The sequence below is a fragment of the Ostrea edulis genome, chromosome 2 (assembly GCF_947568905.1).
Source record: "Ostrea edulis chromosome 2, xbOstEdul1.1, whole genome shotgun sequence".
NCBI lineage: Eukaryota > Metazoa > Mollusca > Bivalvia > Ostreida > Ostreidae > Ostrea > Ostrea edulis.
In genome coordinates, this window is record NC_079165.1 from 82212077 (window position 1) to 82231771 (window position 19695).

General features: G+C 40.9%; 1 protein-coding gene across 2 annotated transcripts in view; it reads right to left on the bottom strand.

The window, feature by feature from the left end:
- Nucleotides 1-16654: 16654 nt before the first annotated feature.
- LOC125681795 (translation initiation factor IF-2-like) overlaps nt 16655-19695 on the bottom strand; it is a 4556-nt gene continuing 1515 nt past the window's right edge. The window contains exons 2-5 of one of the 2 annotated variants that reach the window (XM_048922017.2): nt 18175-18936; nt 17861-17989; nt 17488-17706; nt 16655-17008 (exon numbers count right to left, since the gene is read on the bottom strand). In XM_048922017.2, coding sequence (XP_048777974.1) covers nt 16947-17008; nt 17488-17706; nt 17861-17989; nt 18175-18936 — 1172 coding nt within the window. In that variant the 3' untranslated portion in view covers nt 16655-16946. Of the gene's footprint in view, nt 17009-17487; nt 17707-17860; nt 17990-18174; nt 19159-19695 lie in introns of both variants that reach the window. The other variant, XM_048922015.2, reaches the window with a different exon arrangement.

Below are 19695 nucleotides of genomic sequence, written 5' to 3' on the forward strand. Positions count from 1 at the left end.
CACACTGTCACTATACTGGTAGTACTGTTAACTTTACCGGTAATTACATTCACTCTCACTATACTAACAATACTGTTAACTTTACCGGTGATTACATTCACACTCTCACTATACTGGTAGTACTGTTAACTTTACCGGTGTTTACATTCACTCTCACTTTTTCTGGTGATTTGGTTAAATCTTAAATTGGAATTCTAGTCGTTTATAGCCGGCTATAATCAATGATAGCTCAATCTAATCGTGTGTCCTCACAAGGAATCGCTTTTTAGCTTTTATATATCTGTCGTTACAAGTTTTCAATTAATCACAAGAACTACAGAGACCAAACTCGGCGTATTTTCAGCGGTGTATAATTTTAGAGTCATTCTCTGTAGCATTAAAATAATGTCGACAATTACAGACTTTGACAAAATTTTATATAAAGTAGACATACTTCAGTCTTTTAATTATGACACTTTTAAAACTGCACTTTGACTCGTGTTTCCATGGCAACAAGACATCCGATTTCTTGTAAAGACATAAGCCTTGAGCAGTAAATGTTGAATTTTCTATTGAAAGTGTGTACATTTATTTTTCATTCAACTTCCGGTTAGTACTTTACTCAGTTAGATGTTGTGCGTATTTTTTTTTAATTTTTGTTGTTGTTGATAAAATGAATTTGCTGGAATGTCATAACACAAAAGAAATAATTGTTTCAATTTTGTGCAGAAACGCCGGCACTGGTGGATTGTTCCTACATGGATAATGTATTTTTTTAAAAATTGGAGATGTCTTATTTCATTCAAATTAATTAATTTTTTCTCCTAAATTTGGGCGTTTGCGAAAATACGTTTTTTTCCCCCCTGTGATCTAAATCACATCGACTCTTGACTGCAATGAGCATTCTAATTATATATATCTATGATCACAAGTTTTTTGCGAAGTGAAAGGCTATTATGGATATTTTCAGCTAATTTACGTTTTAAATCAACAAAATTCTTTATAAATCCTCCTGTGAACCACGATGATACAATCAGTCGAATTGAAATGCGAATATCTCATGTATAAAGGGGCCACTACCGTGCTGTTGGTTTTTTTTGGGGGGGTTAAACATTTACATTGAAATATATATAGGAAGAATGATGAAAAATCTTGCTCTCAAGAACGACTGAGGTACAAAAATATGTTAAACAGACATCCTCATGCAGTATAGATTACTGGGCCACAATAGGGATTTGAAATCTACGCTAAGGAATATCTGGGTAATTCTTTTAAAATCTTCAGAACACGTGTACACGGATATAATACGTCCATTTCATTAATTGCAAGCTTCTTAATGTGTTGTAAGGAGTTTCCTTTTGTTTTACGTCAATTTTAAAAGAATTTTCACTCACAATGAACGTTGCCAGCTGTAGGTGCTCAGGGCAATAGCATTGGGGGTTCTTTAACGTTCCAACGCCTGTCGCGATATGGGACCTCCCTTTTAAAGACTCACTTCTACATGCTAAGCGTCTGGAAAAGGAGCAATTGATAACCATTTTTACGTCTAAGGTTTGACGTGGACAAGGCACGAGCAAGACTTAATTTCACGACCTTCCGGTCAAAAAGCATAGTCCAACACGGAGTCACTGCGACTGTAAGATTCAAGTTCGTTGAAGCCAAAACGCCATGGACAATTGTAGGGTCGCATTGGGGATATGAAGTTTTCCATAGCCATTGATAAAATCAATATTATCTTGCAAGTATATTATCCTCATGAAGTGGGGACTCGGGTTTTACCCTCAAAAAGGGATTTTATGTTTATATAAGAATAGATAAGAAAATTCTTTAATGAAGAATTTGTTAAGATGCGAAAATCCGTATGGAGAGTAGATAGAATTTCCGATCACTCTTCCTTATCTTCACCTTTCACTTACGAATTTGAAAATTGCAACTGCCCAGGCGAGTGATGTAACCTATTTGTTTGAAATACCGTTAACTGACAGGGTCTTCAAAAGTACACATTTTGGGTGTAAAAACTATTTTACATTTGGAGTTAACCATTTTATTCTCTAGAGCGCTTCATTCGTCAAGTTAGGGCATTCAGGGACTTCCAATACTTTGTTATGCCAATCAATAACCACGACCCTCGGCTATTGCATACCAATTTTAAATTTCTGCGTTTTGAAAAGGTTTATTAAGCTGTTTCAAATCCTACGGTAAAAACTAAAATGTCATAAAAAACTTATCAAAATGCCAAATATTTTGATGCAGCCAATTTTGGGTCCTTAAATGTTAATAGTGCAGTCTAATTCATAGTTGTTAGAGGCAGTACTTGATAGCGATATGATTTAAGATCACATTTAACCTCAGAATCAATATTGACATCAACCGTGTAATCGGACATTAGGGCGGTTAGAAATCCTGCTATCGGTGTTTGCTGCTGAAATATTAATGGAACGATCGAATACAAATTGATATGCAGTCCATATGTGCAAAGTTTGGAAAACTAAGTTGAAGTAAAATTGAAATAAAACAGTGAATTTTAGTAGACATAGTTACATTGATAATGATTCTGCATACTAACCAACTAATGTCGTACGAAATTCACAATCTCTATAAAAACTTTATATCTGAATCTAAAACAATGACGGCCACCGAGCAGTATACAATCACTTAACGTTTTCATTCAGACTAGTGGACTCATCCTCGTGACTTTGAGTTCTTCTACCACTGGACAATTACTTAACGTTTTCATTCAGACTAGTGGACTCATCCTCGTGACCTTGCGTTCGTCTACTACTGGACAATTACTTAACGTTTTCATTCAGACTAGTGAACTCATCCTCGTGACTTTGAGTTCGTCTATTACTGGACAATTACTTAACGTTTTCATTCAGACTAGTGGACTCATCCTCGTGACCTTGAGTTCGTCTACTACTGGATTTTCATTCAGACTAGTGGACTCATCCTCGTGACCTTGAGTTCGTCTACTACTGGACAATTACTTAACGTTTTCATTCAGACTAGTGGACGCATCCTTGTGACCTTGGGTTCGTCTACCACTGGACAATCACTTAACGTTTTCATTCAGACTAGTGGACCTGATCCTCGTCTCCGTGAGTTCTCCAACCACTTTGTCATAGTTTCTTAGCTCAAGCATTCCGGTACTTCTGCTGAAATGACCCCCGCGGTTTATGTCTCTCAAAAATGGCCTCGTCATCTGCTCACCCTGAGATATAGTCTCTCTCCTTCCCCCAGATGTCTCAGTATCTGATTCTTCGTCATCATCGGTGTGACTTGATTGACTACTATCGGAAGGGCACGTTGCTGGTTTCTCATCGTATCGGAAACCCTCTAGGTTGTTGTTTGCATTTGGTATCGTGACTCTCGAAATTCTTTCATCAGAGAATCTCTGAAAATAAAGAACAGCTGTTGAAATGAAAGCTAATATTGGGTTTGTATTTCTTTCTTTCTGTGGTTTTGGTGTTGAATTCTTTTAGCACAGAAATATATTACTAACAGTTTGAATTAAAAAGCAAACTGTAATAGAATAGACAGACACAAACATTAATTATGATTACTTCCGACATGAATTGATATTCAGATATCCAGCTTCGACAGCGCAACCACAACGACTTCTAGTGTTTAATGTTTGCGGTGAAAGTATAAATCAGAGAAACTCAATTTGAAATGTACATGTACTCGACAATGTATCCAAAGTGCCCTACCCGTCTGCAATATAATTTCGATCTTCCTGGTGCAAGAGTGACTTGAACCTCGCTACAACTTATGCGATTGCTGTCGTTACACCTGGTAGAAGTGTCGGGGGTTGTGGTGCCATCAATTGCTGAAGGAAGGACCTCACTTTGAGTCGTATTGGTTGAGACATCGACACCAGGGCGGAAATATGGTGGAGGTTCGTAAATTAGTGGAGGGGGAGGGTGCCCTCCGAAGATGGTCGCTGGATGTCTCTGTGCACGTGTGGGGGGATAGACTGGCAGCTGTGGAGGGGGAACGTGGGGGTTGTAGGACTGAAAGTAATTAGTATGCATTGGATAAGAGGAGTAAAACTGACCCGAATTCATTTGGTATCCGTCACATGCCACAAAATCATTGGACTGAGCTGAGAAAGGGTAGGAAATTCCAGGCAAGGCATAATTCATTTGCTGGTAGTTTTGAAACGGTTGTGGAGTTTGCATTTGCTGTTGCATTATCATATTTCCAACGATCCCACCTAGATTATTGTGAGGGGGACCTAGATTGTTTTGAGTGACACCTAAATTGTTTTGAGTGACACCTAGATTGTTTTGGGTGACACCAAGATTGCTTTGACTGACACCTAGATTGTTTTGAGCGGCACCTAGATTGTTTTGAGTTTGTTGAGCCTGAGTGTGGTTCTGAAGGAGGCTTTGTATCGATGCTACTTGACCTTGTCTCGGTTGGAGGGCGGGGTTGTTGTTAATGCGAGTCGCCAAACCTCCCATCAGGGCCGATATGGTACTATTTTGCGTGTTATTTGCCTCAGTGTTGCCTATTAAGGATCGAACAAGAGCATTCAGTGCATGTAAACGGTCGCTGTTATTGTTACAGTTCTTTGCACCGCTATTGTTATTTCGATTGTTGTTGTTATTCTGACTTTCATTGTTATCATTATTTCTGTTATATTTGTTACTAGTCCGATTGTTGTTACTTTTTTTGTTGTTATTTTCACTATTGGAGCTCTTATTACGACTTTTCTTTAATTTGTTCTTGCTTTCTCCTCTTTTCTCGATATTTGGACTACTATCTTCGGAGGACGGAGCGAGGCCTATCTCGTTTAACAGCTCTGTAGCCTGCCGCAATCCCTCCTCCTCTGTCTCCGTCTCGTCTTCTTCCTCTTTCTTCTTTTTCTCCTTCTCTTCCTTTAACACAGCTCTCATCAGCCAAAACGAGAAGAAAATCAGCGTCAGCTGAAATGGAAGGACTTATATCTCAGTAAAACCGTTTTCAATACATGATATTGTGTCCGGTTTCTTTCGAAAATATTCTAAAAATACTTTGTATACCTCAAACACTCCGAGCGTGCCTAGAAAACCAAACGAGATTGCATTTTGTTCCTCTATGATGGTCCACAAAGCTGTGTAGCAACCCTAAGCAGAATTGAAAGAAAAATATTGACGAAGTTGATTTAAATATCAGCTATATGTTTACAAGTATCATTTCTTCTTTGTCGTATTCTTTTTATCAAAAACGTGTTAGAATTTGTGTGCGAACCTTTTGCATATTATATAAATGCAATGAAATATGTTTAAACCAAACAATAATGATGTATCCCGGTTCCATCAGATCTATACTGATTCATATTTTGCATGCATTTCCAGTAAAACGCGATATGAATTATTATTTTTCACTTTTCTCAAAAGGACTCGAGACAGTTCTTATCTTATTTGCTCAATAGAAAGCCGTAAAAAAGAACAGATGACTGCATTGTTCAAAATCATCTTAAATACAAATTTTCAACATTTCTTTTTTCATATCACATTTAAAGTATTGAAGAATATGTTTTTAAACTTTGGATTGTTTATCACAGTACAGTATAGTTGTATTGAATAGTTTATCACAGTACAGTATAGTTGTATTGAATAGTGTAGAAGAAACGCGTTACAGTGAGATAATTGGAGTTCTCCTCGGTAGGCGTCACTGCGCAGTCTCCGCCGCTGGGCATTTCCCGTGCATCTTTGCAACAGGAAACCGGGGTCGTCAAAGTGACTGATAGTGTGACGTTCCAGTCATCAACATAAAAGTATTCCCGGTCCCAAACCTGGCTCTCGTTGAAATCGGAGTAGTTCTCCATACCGCAGCACGACAGCTAGAAGACGTGAAAACCTGAGTTTATTATGGATCTCTTAATTTGAGGATTGTGTTCCGTATGTAACGGGGATCTAAAAATAATTTCTGTCGTTTACATGAAGTTAGCATTGACAATATGAATTCCATGGTTATTATGGTGTTATTTAGTTACGATCTAGAACGATATCGTATTTCATGTGAAACCATACCTCTAAAACTATGCAACAATAATAAAACCATATACTACGATAAGGAAACAAATCAAACGTCTCTCTCCATTGATTTCTTATTTATGAAAAAGGGTTAAATTTGCATTGTGTTAAACAGTGTTCAATTCATTTTACAATGGTGAGGAAGGTATTAGCCAGCTCTTATCAACAGCAGATACCTTAAAGAAAATTATCATCAGGCAGCTGTCACAATGTTCAGCGCTGGTGCAGATTAGAATATCGATCATTTTGTGTCACTCTGGCAATATAGGTATTAATGATTTATCAGTTGCAATTAATTGATGCAATTAATTCATTCTTACTCCTGACATGAAGAAATCGAAGGCCAGTGACAAGACGTCAGTTCCGTTTCCGCCGACGTAACGATCCTTCAGGAAGTTCCGAAGAGACGGCTTCATGTACCCATCTATCTGAATGGCATTATGGAACATATATTACACATGTCATTTTAATATTTTTTCACACGAGCACTACCAATTAGATTGGTTAGATACATGTTCATTTTGAGCATGATATAATTAAATAATACCAGGTATGCTGTTTTTTTTCTTTGTTAATGTTAGTATTTGAAGATTTTGTACAAATTTATTTTGAGTAACAACACCTACCATATCCCGCATAGTGATCAGTATAACAATGAATGCGATCTCTGCAAAGACTAGAAGGATCAGCATTATACCATACTAGAGAGAAAAACAAAATTATGATTACATGTCATGCAGCATTTTGATAAGCAGTTCTAATTAAAGAATACTGACTGATTATCTGGCAAAGAGCCTGTTCGAAGTCTTTGCACGGTAAAGTGGACGGAGCTTACGAGGCCCGCTTCCGCTCAGATAGAGGATGGATATTTTGTCAAATTTTGAGTCAATAGCATTTTTATTACATATATTTCAAGAACTGTACATTTTCAGTGACGGGTGAAGTGTTTATGTCCATTATCATTTGAGAACAGGTGCGATGTCTCAAATCCCGCCTTTATTTGTAAGCACTACGACATCACAATTTAGTTGAAATGGAGTCCGGCCTTTTACAGAGCTCAATGAAATTTCGGGTATTCTGTGGAGTCGACAGATTGATTGAATATTGTTTAACGTCCCACTCGAGAATATTTCACTCATATGGAGACGTTACCATTACCAGTGAAGGGCTGCAAAATTTAGGCCTATGCTCGGCGCTTACTGCCTTTGAGCAGGAAGGGATCTTTATCGTGCCACACCTGCTGTTTTTGCGGTCTCATCCGAAGGACTGCCCCATTTAGTCGCCTCTTACGACAAGCAAGGAGTACTGAGGACCTATTCTTACCCGGATCCCCATGGGACTAGAGTCGACAGAAAAAAGGCAAAAATTGCAAAAGTAACAATATTGATATACTATTTTTTCAGTGTGCTGAATAATGGAAAAGTGATGACTGAATATTAACATTTACCAATATTAAGAGAGGTTTAATCTTTTGCTTGGCACCAAAGATCCCCATGCCAGCAACTATAGCCAAAGCTATACCAATCACAATCAGACCAATAGCCGCATTCCCCACCAGCGCCGTTATATCCAAACTGGAGAGGTCTACGCCCTCCAATCCGCCAGTCATGCTTGCCACAGTGTCGAACAGCTTTCCCATTATCTTATTGATGATATCTTTGGCAAATTTTACCAGCATTCCTACCACTGCCATTCCAACTGCAAGCAACTAGAGGAGAAAAGATGAAATATATAGATCCTCCACAGGAGATGCTTACTCCTCCTAGGTACGATGGTCGGGATTCGTGAATATGTTTAGAATGTACTCAAGCCTAAGAAAAATGTCAAACCAGTAAAACTGTGAATTGGAAGATACCCCGAATCACGCAAGTGACTTCAGGAAAAGGGGGGTATAATTGTAAATTTCAGCACCCCTGCATTCCTGGAGCTTTAGGAACGGGGCAAAAAACTGCTAAAAATTGCCCATGTTCAAATAACTTCTGTATAACCGCACATCTGTAAGAAAAATTAAGTACATAGTTATAAAGAACAGGAAGGCTTCTACAAAACATGATTCCTAGGGTAGAGGTTCGGAGAGGTTCTGACGCTAGGGTAGAGGTTTTGACTCTAGGGTAGAGGTTCAGATTCTAAGGTAGAGGTTCGGACTCTAGGGTAGAGGTTCGGACTCTAGGGGAGAGGTTCGGACTCCAGGGTAGAGGTTCAGATTCTAGGGGAGAGGTTCTGACTCTAGGGGAGAGGTTCGGACTCTAGGGTAGAGGTTCGGTCTCTAGGGTAGAGGTTATGATTCTAGGGTAGAGGTTCAGGTTCTAGGGTAGAGGTTCTGATTCTAGGGTAGAGGTTCAGATTTTAGGGTAGAGGTTCTTACTCTAGGGGAGAGGTTCTGACTCTAGGGTAGAGGTTCTGACTCTAGGGGAGAGGTTCGGACTCTAGTGGGGTAGAGGTTCAGATTCTAGGGTAGAGGTTCAGATTCTAGGGTAGAGGTTCGGACTCTAGGGTAGAGGTTCTGACTCTAGGGTAGGGGTTTTGACTCTAGGGTAGATGTTCAGATTCTAGGGTAGAGGTTCTGACTCTAGGGTATGGGTTCGGACTCTAGGGTAGAGGTTCGGACTCTAGGGTTGACCAATTTTGAAAAATCAACCGCACATGTTTAAGAAAAACTAAATGTATAGTGATGTAGAGCAGGAAGGCCTCTACCAAAATCATAAATTTCATGATCCTCGGGGTAAGGGTTCTGACCCCAGGGCGGGGCCAAACTTAGTATATAGTGTCTATGTGTACAACACTTGAATAACATATTCTTTAGTGCAATTGATACTAAATTGAGACTAAATGGATATTTTAAAAGAGCAGTTAGTATTTTACCAAACTTGTTGATTTGATGACCCCAGGGGTAGGGGTTTTTGGTATCAGTGTGGGGCCAAAATGTTATTAAATGTGTGAACAATAAATTTTTTTAACTTCTTGATAACTACATTTCAATTCTTTTAAAATTTGATATGAAGCATCTTTGGAACAAGAGGGCATGAATTGTAAATTTCAGGAATCCTGTACCCTGGAAACATAGAGGCAGGGCAAAACTGTCAAAAATTTACCAATTTGTAAAAATCTTCTCTAGAACTGCACACGTGTAAGAAAACCTAAATGCATAGTGATGTGGAACAGAAAGGCCTCTACCAAATTGTAAATTTCTTGGTCTCCGGGATAGGGGTTCTGACCCAGGGCGGGGCCAAACTTAGTAGATAATGTTTATGTGTAAAACATTTAGATAACATCTTCTGTAGTGCTAATGATACTAAATTGAAACTAAATGGATATTTAGAAGGAGTAGGTAGTCCTTTACCAACATTGTAAATTCTATGATCTTAGGGGTAAGGATTTGGTTTCTGGGTAGTGTCAAAATTATGATAACGATTTGAAGGACTTATTTAAGTTTGCTGATACTGATCTAAAATCTAAATGCATACTTAGGAATAGCAGAAAAGGATGTGCAAAAAATGGTGAATTTCACAACCCAGGGTTTTGACTCTAGGATGGGTCCAAATTAGTCATATCTTTTAATGTTAATGCACATATTATATCATGTAACGCCTTTCATCAGTGTATGGACTTTTGAGGGCAGTGAAGTTTTAAGAACACATTGTGTTTTATACTGTTGACGCTAAAATTGTACAAATGTCCCTCCAATGGTTCTCCAGAAATGCTGTTTCTCTTTGAAGCGATTCAAATTTCAAAATGACCATCACGAGGTTTGATTAGCTGAGACAAAATTGACTTCTTCTCCAGAATTGCTGCATCCACAAGTTATGGGTTTTGTTTTTATTTTAGCAAAGCATTTGACGTAGTGAAAAGGAATTTTGAATGTGAAGTCTTTATTCTATTCAAACAATAAGATACACGAATCTGATATTTTGACACATGTATCACCTTCATCTCTCAACTGATTCGATACGCAAGAGCTTTTTCTGCGTATGATCATTTTTTAAATCGAGGCAGGCTACTGACAAACAAGTTGATGGTACAGGGGTTTCAACAGTCTCGATTAAAGTCAGCATTTCACACATTTTATGGTCGCTATAACGATCTAGTTTGCCAATACAACCTATCATTTTATTCATTTGGTAATATGCTCTCTGTCGTGTTTCACACCGATTGTTAGGGCGTTCTTGGCACACTGATTTTGACTATGGATAACTCCGTTTACCTGATCAAGGTATAGGGCTCACGGAGGGTGTGACCGGTCGACAGGGGATGCTTACTCCTCCTGGGCACCTGATTCCACCTCTGGTTTATCCAGGGGTCCTTGTTTCCCCAACTCTTTATTTTGTATTGCTTATTGGATTCATTAGATTGATCACTGTTCGTTATTTTCACTTTTCATAGAAAGCATGCATTGGAAAAGCAGTATTTTAAAATACTAGTAGTCATTAAACAGAACTCTTTTTCAACCATACAGAACATTTGATATTTGCTTTCATATTTGGTTTTGGTTTTCTTAATTTCATGTTTTACAAAATATAGAAACTTATCTCAGTACACAACGATTTATGTGTGAGAGTTATTACATATACATGCTAATAGTTTTATTTAAACGTAATATAACCATTACCTAAAACATTTCCTGTGAGAAATCGATTTCAGAATTTTGCTTCCATTAGTCTCCACTATCATGTCACTGACGAGAAGAGCACAGAATTATTAGGAATTCTGTACGTGCTTGATCTGGGATATGACAAATGAAAATATCAAAATTCTGAGTATTTTTTCGTTCAATAATGAAATACAGAAAACAATGAATTTAAATATGTATCATCAATATATACATCCATCGAGATCTCGTGTTTGACGTCATTATATGTGAGCAATGTCTAAAGGTTGTACAGATATTAATTACGATGTGAGGGAATGAAATAAGAAGATTTGCCAAAGACATACTGAAACATGCCTTGAATAGAGCCCTTGTAATTGTTTTATTATTATCCCTTCATGTAGCATTGCGTAACTTTAAAGAACAAACTTAACTTGGTGTTCGGTTTTCCCACTTACATGTAACATGAGATGAGAAAATAAAATCATCTTACCCCAAAAAATGAATTCAACGTCATCAGATATCCCCGCCCGCAGTTGGCTACGCTGTCCAGTGCCATCTATGGTCAGTCTGTGGTCAGAGGTTATTCCTAGTAAGTTTGCTTTCTCTTTTTTTTTTTATAAAGTCAGTCAATGAATCATTTCGTAAAAGTCATCGAAACGGTTATTAGATTTAAACTTACAAACTACAGGACAAATAAACTCATCGAAATCATGGAAGTTTCAAAATTCTCTGGATTTTAAACACCCTTCTCATTCGCTTTACAAAATCTGTTTAAGTCTCATGGTAGTTTTTGATTATTTATGAATGACTGATGTACTCTGATTTTATTATAATCGTGATGCTTGTAAATTGAATTATTGGATGCCCGTTGTCCAGAGTGTGTAATATCATTAAGTGATGTAAGAATCTCGTGTAATATTTATAGTTTATTCACGCACTTGTAGAGCTCTCTAGTCAGCATGACCTCTAAACAACTAGTATCGTAAACAGTTTTGTTTACAAAGACCCTGAACAATTGTAACATACACGGGACATTTATTATTCTTTTTAAATTTAATGTCTAATTATTCTTATTTATATAAAAATCATTCATCTTTTATGAGAATCCCATTAAGTTAAGAAACTTTGGTAAATATACACTTTTCATAATTTGAAAACGATTTTTTTTCCTGAACTGTAAAGCTATGAAACTAAGTCTTAAAATGGATTAATGGTGTACATTATTTTTGCATACTTTACTTAAACGTCCACATGAAACGATACTAAGTAGCAATAATCAAGAATTTAAGGTCCTTGTACATAATAACTTGCCTCGATGTAGAAACATATTGCGCTATTTTACAATAGGCGGCTACTGTGTGACGTGTAACCGAACGGATGTTACAAAATATATGAATTGGGATTTAACAATGAGACTGTAGTATCTGGGGAGTCTTCCCCAGTACGACTTGTTTATTCCCGAATTGTTGAGGAGTGACTTCCGGCAGCACGAGGGGATTACCCACGGTTATGAAATATGCAAGACGAACAGCAGGACCTACCCGAAGCCGAGACAGACAGCAGGCAGAGCAGTCAAGTCTGTAGGACCCATATTTTATGTAGATATACTGTAATAAATACCACAGACACTTTATTGGCGCCCAACTCAACGCCGAGGACTTACCCGGGTGGGTTGTTGCATTTTTTTTTTTTTTTTGCTTTCCCAACACTACGTGGTTAGGTCGCCATTTTCTGATATTTGCGGGTAGTGTCATATTTGGGTTTTTTTTCTACTTGGGAATAGATTTCGATTTTAATGATTAAAAGAGTTTTTTATTACTTACTGAATCAATTTAGGCATTCCTTGATTGAATGTTTGATACATTTTTTGTGGATTGTTTACACGTGAGCTGGATATGTCTATAGATGAGGCGTTACGCGGGTTGGGCTTGCGCCCTCGCCCGGACACACTTGCGGTGACGCGGAACATCCCCACGTACTCCCAGGTATCATCAAGCGATGGAGAACCCTATCTCACGCCGTCCTTGCTTTCCTGTATGTAGGGGGAGGTAAGTTTAGGGATGCCTCAGGTGGGGGAGTGAGGTTTACTGGCACACAGTTTGGCTCTGAGGAAGATTATAGCTTAGATTGGGATATACGATGTAGATGTGACTCCCCGGGGAATCTAATGGAGTTAGATTCACCCAAGAAAGGTTCTGGACATGGCAACCCGGGGTTTAGCGATTGGGATAGGCGGGAGGAGGATTTCTTGTCCCCTGTTGGGGAGTCAGTTATTCCAAATGTCTCGGTGAGGCCTACTCCAGTCAAGGAGAGGCGTGGTTATGTACCCAACTCTGGGAGTCTCCCGAAATATCAAACTCCTTCTCTGCATCCCTACACTCAAGGGTCAAGGTCAACCCCACCCCCTCATTCATGGGTTGATGATCATGCCCTAGGCCAGCTTAGTCAGGGTTTGTCCCAGGTGGGTTGGGATTCACGCTTGCAGCACTCCACTGTTGGACCGTATTCCCCAATTGTCCCATTTTCAGAGCCATGGATTGCCTACGGGAATTACCAGCTCCCACACCCCAGCCAGGGTGTATGATCTGCTTACAGGGTCCCCACCCTCACATGCCTATCCTTCCTATGTGCAAGACCCTTGGGTTTGGGGGAATCCCCCACACCCAGCCTTTGATACCTCCTATGGCTGGCGGTTACTCTAGCACACCTATGCCATACCCTACCATGGTGACTCCTACGTATCAATGACAGGGGCCCTCTTCCTATCCTGGCACCGTGGGTTGGGGGATGAGGGAAGTAGAGTAGCCCACATTCAACCCCAGTTAGGAGAACCAGAACGTCACGCACCATTCTCTGTGCATTTTGCCCAGGAGCAAGCCCCAGTGTCTCGCATCACGTTCCAAGTCCCTCAGTACTCTCGGGTAGGGAAGCAGTAAGGTAGAAATGCACTTCAGTACAAGGATTTGTGGTAAGCTAGTGTAGCAGGGCCCCTACTGGGCAGTCAGCACTATAAGTCTACACCATCATCATCATTTGCAGTAAGATGGAAAGCACAAGTTTGTTCGCCTTGCCCAGATGCCTGAGTGGACTGAGATGGAACAACATGACTAGTTCTGCTTTTCATTGGAGGGGACGGAGAGCGACTACTACACCCTGTTGATGGAAACAGACCGCAGTCTATCTCTGGCTGACATCATTGGGCGGTTCGAGAAACGTTTTGGGTCACCTCCACCAGGTTTCAGGCGTATTTGAACTTTAAATCAGCATCGCAGGATGTGGGCGAATCATTGCGACAGTGGGCAGATAGAATGCTTACTTTGGCCACCCAGGCTTTCCCGTCTGTGCCGGATGTACATGTCTGTGTCATCCCACGGCTGTGCTACTGTGCCAAGGACAGGGACGCAGGACTCTATGCCCTAGATGGCCAGCCCAAGACAGTTGAGGAAGCAGTCGACCGAATGCAGTATTACCTGCATTCAAGGCAAACCAAGTCTTCGGAGCTGAAGAGGGAAGTGAGGCAGGTGGCACTGGGGGAGATCCAATATCCGACAAGGAGTGACAAGAGATGCGCCAGCGCCTTGAGGAGTTGGAGAAGGTATTCCGAGGGCGGACCCCCTTTCCTTGGAGACCTTCATCGCCGCCATTGAACAGCAACCGGAAGCCAGCAGGCTGCTTCAAGTTCGGGGCCATGGGACACTTTAAGAGGGAATGCCCGGAATTGCGGGGGAAATCAGATGCGAACAATGGTCAAGGGGTGAAGGCTAAACCTAGGGATAGCCAGGATGTGCAACCGTGTTCATCAGAACCAAGACCCGCCAGTTACTGTCCAGTGGAGGGCCTACACAGGGGCAGGTCAGGATGCTGACACCAGAGTGCTCCCTAGTTAGGTCAGGATCGTGCGATGCTCGCACGGGTACAAGTCGGACTGCAGGAGGGCACAGTCAGGCGCCCTCTTGCATGCGCCGCTGTAGTAGGGGCACTCTCTAAGTGAGGTTCAAGGAGGCACCCGAGGAGGAGGAGGAATCCGAGAACTGGTTTATAGTTGGGAGGAGGACAAGTACGAGCCCTCTCTTAGGAACATGTCGCAAGTATTCAAGCCCCCTGAGGATATTGTGGTGCCGGATCTGCTTTGGGACAGAGGGAGGACTTTCCGGAGGATTCGGGGGACTTGCCGGATCTAGAGGCGGGCGTGAAATCCGCGCTCAGGCCTTGTGAGTGCCCGGAGCTAGTGATGACACAGGATCAGGCCAAGGAAGAATGCGGGCTGGAGGTAGTTAGTGGCCGAGCCGAGAGCGGGACAAATGGCATGCGGGCGAACCACTGGAAAATCGCCTATGCCAATCGGGAAAATACGCCTGAACACCGGGTTTATGGTCGAGATGGTAGTCCAAGGAGTAAGGCTACAGGCAGTGGTAGACACTGGGGCGTAGATGAGCGTGTTATCTACCCGGGTCTACGAGGAGCTCGACCCCAAGCCTCCATCAAACATGTGGCCTTGGTACAAGCAGGGGAAAATGTCAATTTGAGAGGTTTCATCATTGGCCCTGTGGGAGTCCGCATGGGAGACACGGAACATAGTGGTGATTTGCATGTCCCCCCTACAGGTCCAAATGCTGCTAGGCATGGATTTTCTCCATCAGCAAAAGGCTCATTTAGACCTGGAGCATGGCACCATGACCCTAGGAGAGGAAAAAGTCCCCATGACATTCGGAGGCCCAGGAGAGGGACGGGAGGCCCAAGTTTCAGTAACTAAGTCTATCCGGGCCCCAGCTGTTTCAGTCGTCCTATGCCCTTGTCGTTTGGATAAGGAGTTGAAAGATTTGACTAGTCATCCCACAGATCAAGCAGATCGTGGACGTCTCATCGGTGTCACACACCTATGCTAGGGAGAGCACGGTGATGGCCAGCATTTTCAACACCTCAGATGAGGAAGTGTCTATCTCCGGAGGCAGTGGGATAGGATCAGCCTTGGATGCCGAACCATGGGTGCTGGCGCCAAATTTACTCAAGAATGCATACAGTGTGGACCACACTGTGACAGTGGCTAAGCTTAGCACATTAACAGCAAAAGTTGATGTTGCCCCCTTGGCTTACCCTGGAACTTGGTCAAATTCCAAGGAGTCCATATCGGACGGTGGGGGACATTTGGCCCTCGAGCCGACTGACGTTGCTGAGGAAATCAGCGTGATTGAAGCCCCAGCTGCTGGCATTATTCAATGTGGGCCCGGTGAAGGTGTTTCAGATTGTTACAGTGCCTCAGTTAGCGAGGCGTCTTGAACTGTGTCTGCCGAGAACTTCTCGGGTTCCCAGGTTAGATCCAAGGGGCGGAGTTGGACTTTATGACAGATCTTGTGGGACATGACTCATTCAGGACCGAAGTCCGACAGTTCAGAGGCATCAGATTACCTTGGCTCCCACATGGATTCAGAGCTGGTGGGAGGATCTATTTATCCATTTCAGCTAGAGGGTGTGCGATCCTGCAGGGCTCGGACTTTCCTGTCGGAGCCCTTTCCGGTATCCTCGGATAGTCCCTCCGAGAGGCGTGTTGCCCCCACCCTGACCATTACCATTGGTTGGACCCATTTCTCCGTCCTTCAAAGAAAACGGGGGGGGGGGGGGGGTAAGTATCTGGGGAGTCTTTCCCTGTACGACTTGTTTATTCCCAGATTTCTGAGGAGCGACTTCCGGCAGCACGAGGAGATTTCCCTCGGTTATGGAATGTACAAGACGAACAGCAGGACCTACCCGACGCTGAGGCCGACAGCAGGCAGAGCAGTTCAGTCCTTGGGATCCATATTTTATGTAGATATACTGTAATTTATACCACAGACACTTTAGGACTTAATATATTCATTCATTGTAGCAGGAACCCCTGAATTATTTCTATATATTCCTTTAAAAAGTCAAACGCGTACGCGAGGACATCTCATAGTTACGTCACCGGAACCTGATGACATGAAATGATGTTATCAACAAGGAGATAAGCCTTGGACCTCAGAATGTTTTAACAGTACTGCTGTACTGCAAACTAACAAACCTGTTTCAAAAATGATAGCTAACTTCATTTTGTGACAAACAAAATTTATTTCATACCTTTTTATAATCCTTGTATAACACTGAAAGGGGGAGGGGTATCAAAAATTCTCATACAGACCATGTGACTATACAAGAATTTCCCCCGCCTAATCCGGTCAATATTGTCATTTTATGCAGTCAGTATTGCAATATTTTGCGTTCATTATTGTCGAGCTTTGGACGATCCCATACATCCAAATGCTTGGGCGCTTTATATCATAACAACAGCTTTGATCAGCAATACAAATCTTTGATATAAATGATTTTTCTTTGATGATTTTTTAACGAATGAGCGGCATGTTCAAATTTGCAGGCAGCATACCGGTTTCATGGAGCATATTTTCTGGAAAAAAGAAAAAAAAGGTAGAGTAATCATCAGAAATAACACTTTGTTTGAAATTGAAGCTGCAATTCTAAACACATTAAAACTGAGATCAATGTCTGCACTAAAACTAACAATGAAGTGTTGCATATCTAAGTAAATACATAATTCCCATAGTTTTTGCCTTTGATATCGCTACAAATTGTAAAAGGTAGTCATTTCCTTATAAATATGTTTCCTTTGTAAACAATACGCGTATGAATACAGATAGATGTAGTACGTTTATTTTAATGGCTGGTAATTCCGACATAAATGGAAGAAGAATGTAAATACATATATAATAAATAAACACCAGTTTTGAAAAAAACCCACCAAAACGCAAGGGTCTGAACTGTAATGATTTACGTTGGCTTACTTTTCATGCAGCGCTCACGCCCTCATGCATTTTCAAAAATAATTTGTTTTCATAAGCAACAAGAAGTTCACTATGACACACATACTTTGTCGTGCCTCTAGGACGGTCTTCGGACAGCAGAGAGGGATGACCCCAAGGAGGTCATGAACCATTCCTGAGTAGATAGAACATTTCATGCCACCTTTACATTGGTTTGGAAAGTTAGGTTGACATGTTGTCTCCATTACGTTAGAATAAATATCACAAGCTTGATATTCCTTCAGTTTATTGTGGCAAAGTGCAGCACCCTCCATATACGAGAGTTCTACAAATGAGAGATATAAATATGTCAGCACAGAGGAAATGTAAAGAGAAATGGGAAAAACGGATATATACATTAAAGTTAGGCGATGTTTGATTTCCTCTTACGCATGATTTATCATCTCTAAAATGTATTCCTTGTATCTTAAGTAACTTGCCTTTTCCTAAGCTGAAAGCTGTCAGGGCCGCCTTCATTCCATCAGCTTTCAACTGTTGGACTGTTTCGTTTCCAGGAGCCGGGGCCACGATTCCTTTGCAAATGATGGGTATTTCGACTGCTTGGATCTCTGAATGCAAAAATAAAATTTGTAGGAAAACATTCTAAGATATTTGATGTTTACAACTTTTCTATTTGACTAGGTATATTTTATATACGAGATCCGAAAGTATGCACGATGTAAGATGTGATAAATTTCTATTTATCTATATTTTGGTCGTTGTTAAATATTTCTTGTGAAAATCTGTGATTTACCTAATCCGGCCTCTTGCAATTCCATCTGTCGCTGGATCATGTTTCCTATGGGATTATTCAATGGGTTCATTGCATTCGATGAATTTCCCGTGCTATTGGTAGGAGATATCCCACCACTAGAGGGCGATCCAGGAATGTTATTATTGGCAGGCGTTGGAAATAATGAGGGATTACCAATCAGAGCTCCAAGTCTTAATATACGCTCCCTATACTGTTCTGGCATCATTAAGAGTCGCGCTATTCCTGAAAGTTGTTCAGGGACGTTGGCACCAAACCATGGGTTGTTAGCCGAGTTAGCCACTTTAGCGGAAGCAGTTGGAACAGGTGACTTTTGGGCATTACCGAGATTTGATTGGTCAGCTACCGGTGATACTGCTTTTTGGACGTTCTTTGGAGATGGATTAGATGGAGAGGTCTGTTGAGGTGTTGGTTTGGGTTGAGCTGGTGAGTTATTGTTAGTACTAACTGGTTCTGGTTGGTTTGGTGATGGGTTGCTATTAGCTGGGCTGTTCAGTTTCGGTTGCTTCACCTTAATGACTCTAGGTGGCGAGGGATTTTGTACTTTCTTTGTGTTAGCATTGTTCGGCTCTGGTCCTATTTTTGGCAGCGGTCCCCCTGCATTATTTCTGTTTGCGCTCTCTTGAACAAATCTCGCTTTTTCAATAGTAGCTGGCGCATTTGCTTTAACGGGGGCACCGAACTTCAAGGATATTGGATACTGTTGTTCATGGCGCCTAGACAGCTTGCTTTGTCCAAGTGCACCTGAAATTTTTGGAGAATAAGAGGTAAAATGATGTTGTCTGTGTCGCGGCTTTGTTTTTGGTTTGGTGTCTGAAGTTGATAAAAGATTTGATCCATGGTTTCTTTCGGTGCTTCTCAAGCTAAAAGTGGGGCCTAATCCAAGGATAGATTGTGTTCGATGGTCGTTATTTCCACTACTATAGTTATTATGAATTGGCTGACTTAGACTCCGGCAATTTATATCTGAAAATATAGACATCGAAATGTCACTATAGAGGAACCAAAATCTACTTTCCAATCTAAAGTCTTTAAAGAGAGCGTGACACCATGGTAACTGTCGATACAATAACTCATTTATCAGTGATTGGTCAATTACGAGAATCAAAGACGTCGAAACGACGATTCTGTTTATTTACGTAAGTGTTCAGTAGCATGAATGCGTTTCATTTTGGATAAGCGCTGGTTCTTACGTAATACAAGTATAGTAGCTCAGTCTGAAAATATCTATATACCAAGTCTGACTGTGTCATTTGGCGTCAGATTATGTAATTAAAATATGATTGATGATTAAAATGCAGGTTGGGTTTGCTTTATGGACATAAAACAGTATTCTATTTATAGATATGTTGATGAGATGTTACTAGCAGTAATTCAACTTTAATTAGGTTAAAAACAAAGCCTGTGGTTTGTATTAACTCTTGTTTTAATTAGGTTGGCTAATTAGTCTTTTAAAAAAACAACAAAAAACAAAAACCACCGCATTTACACTGACAATTCTGC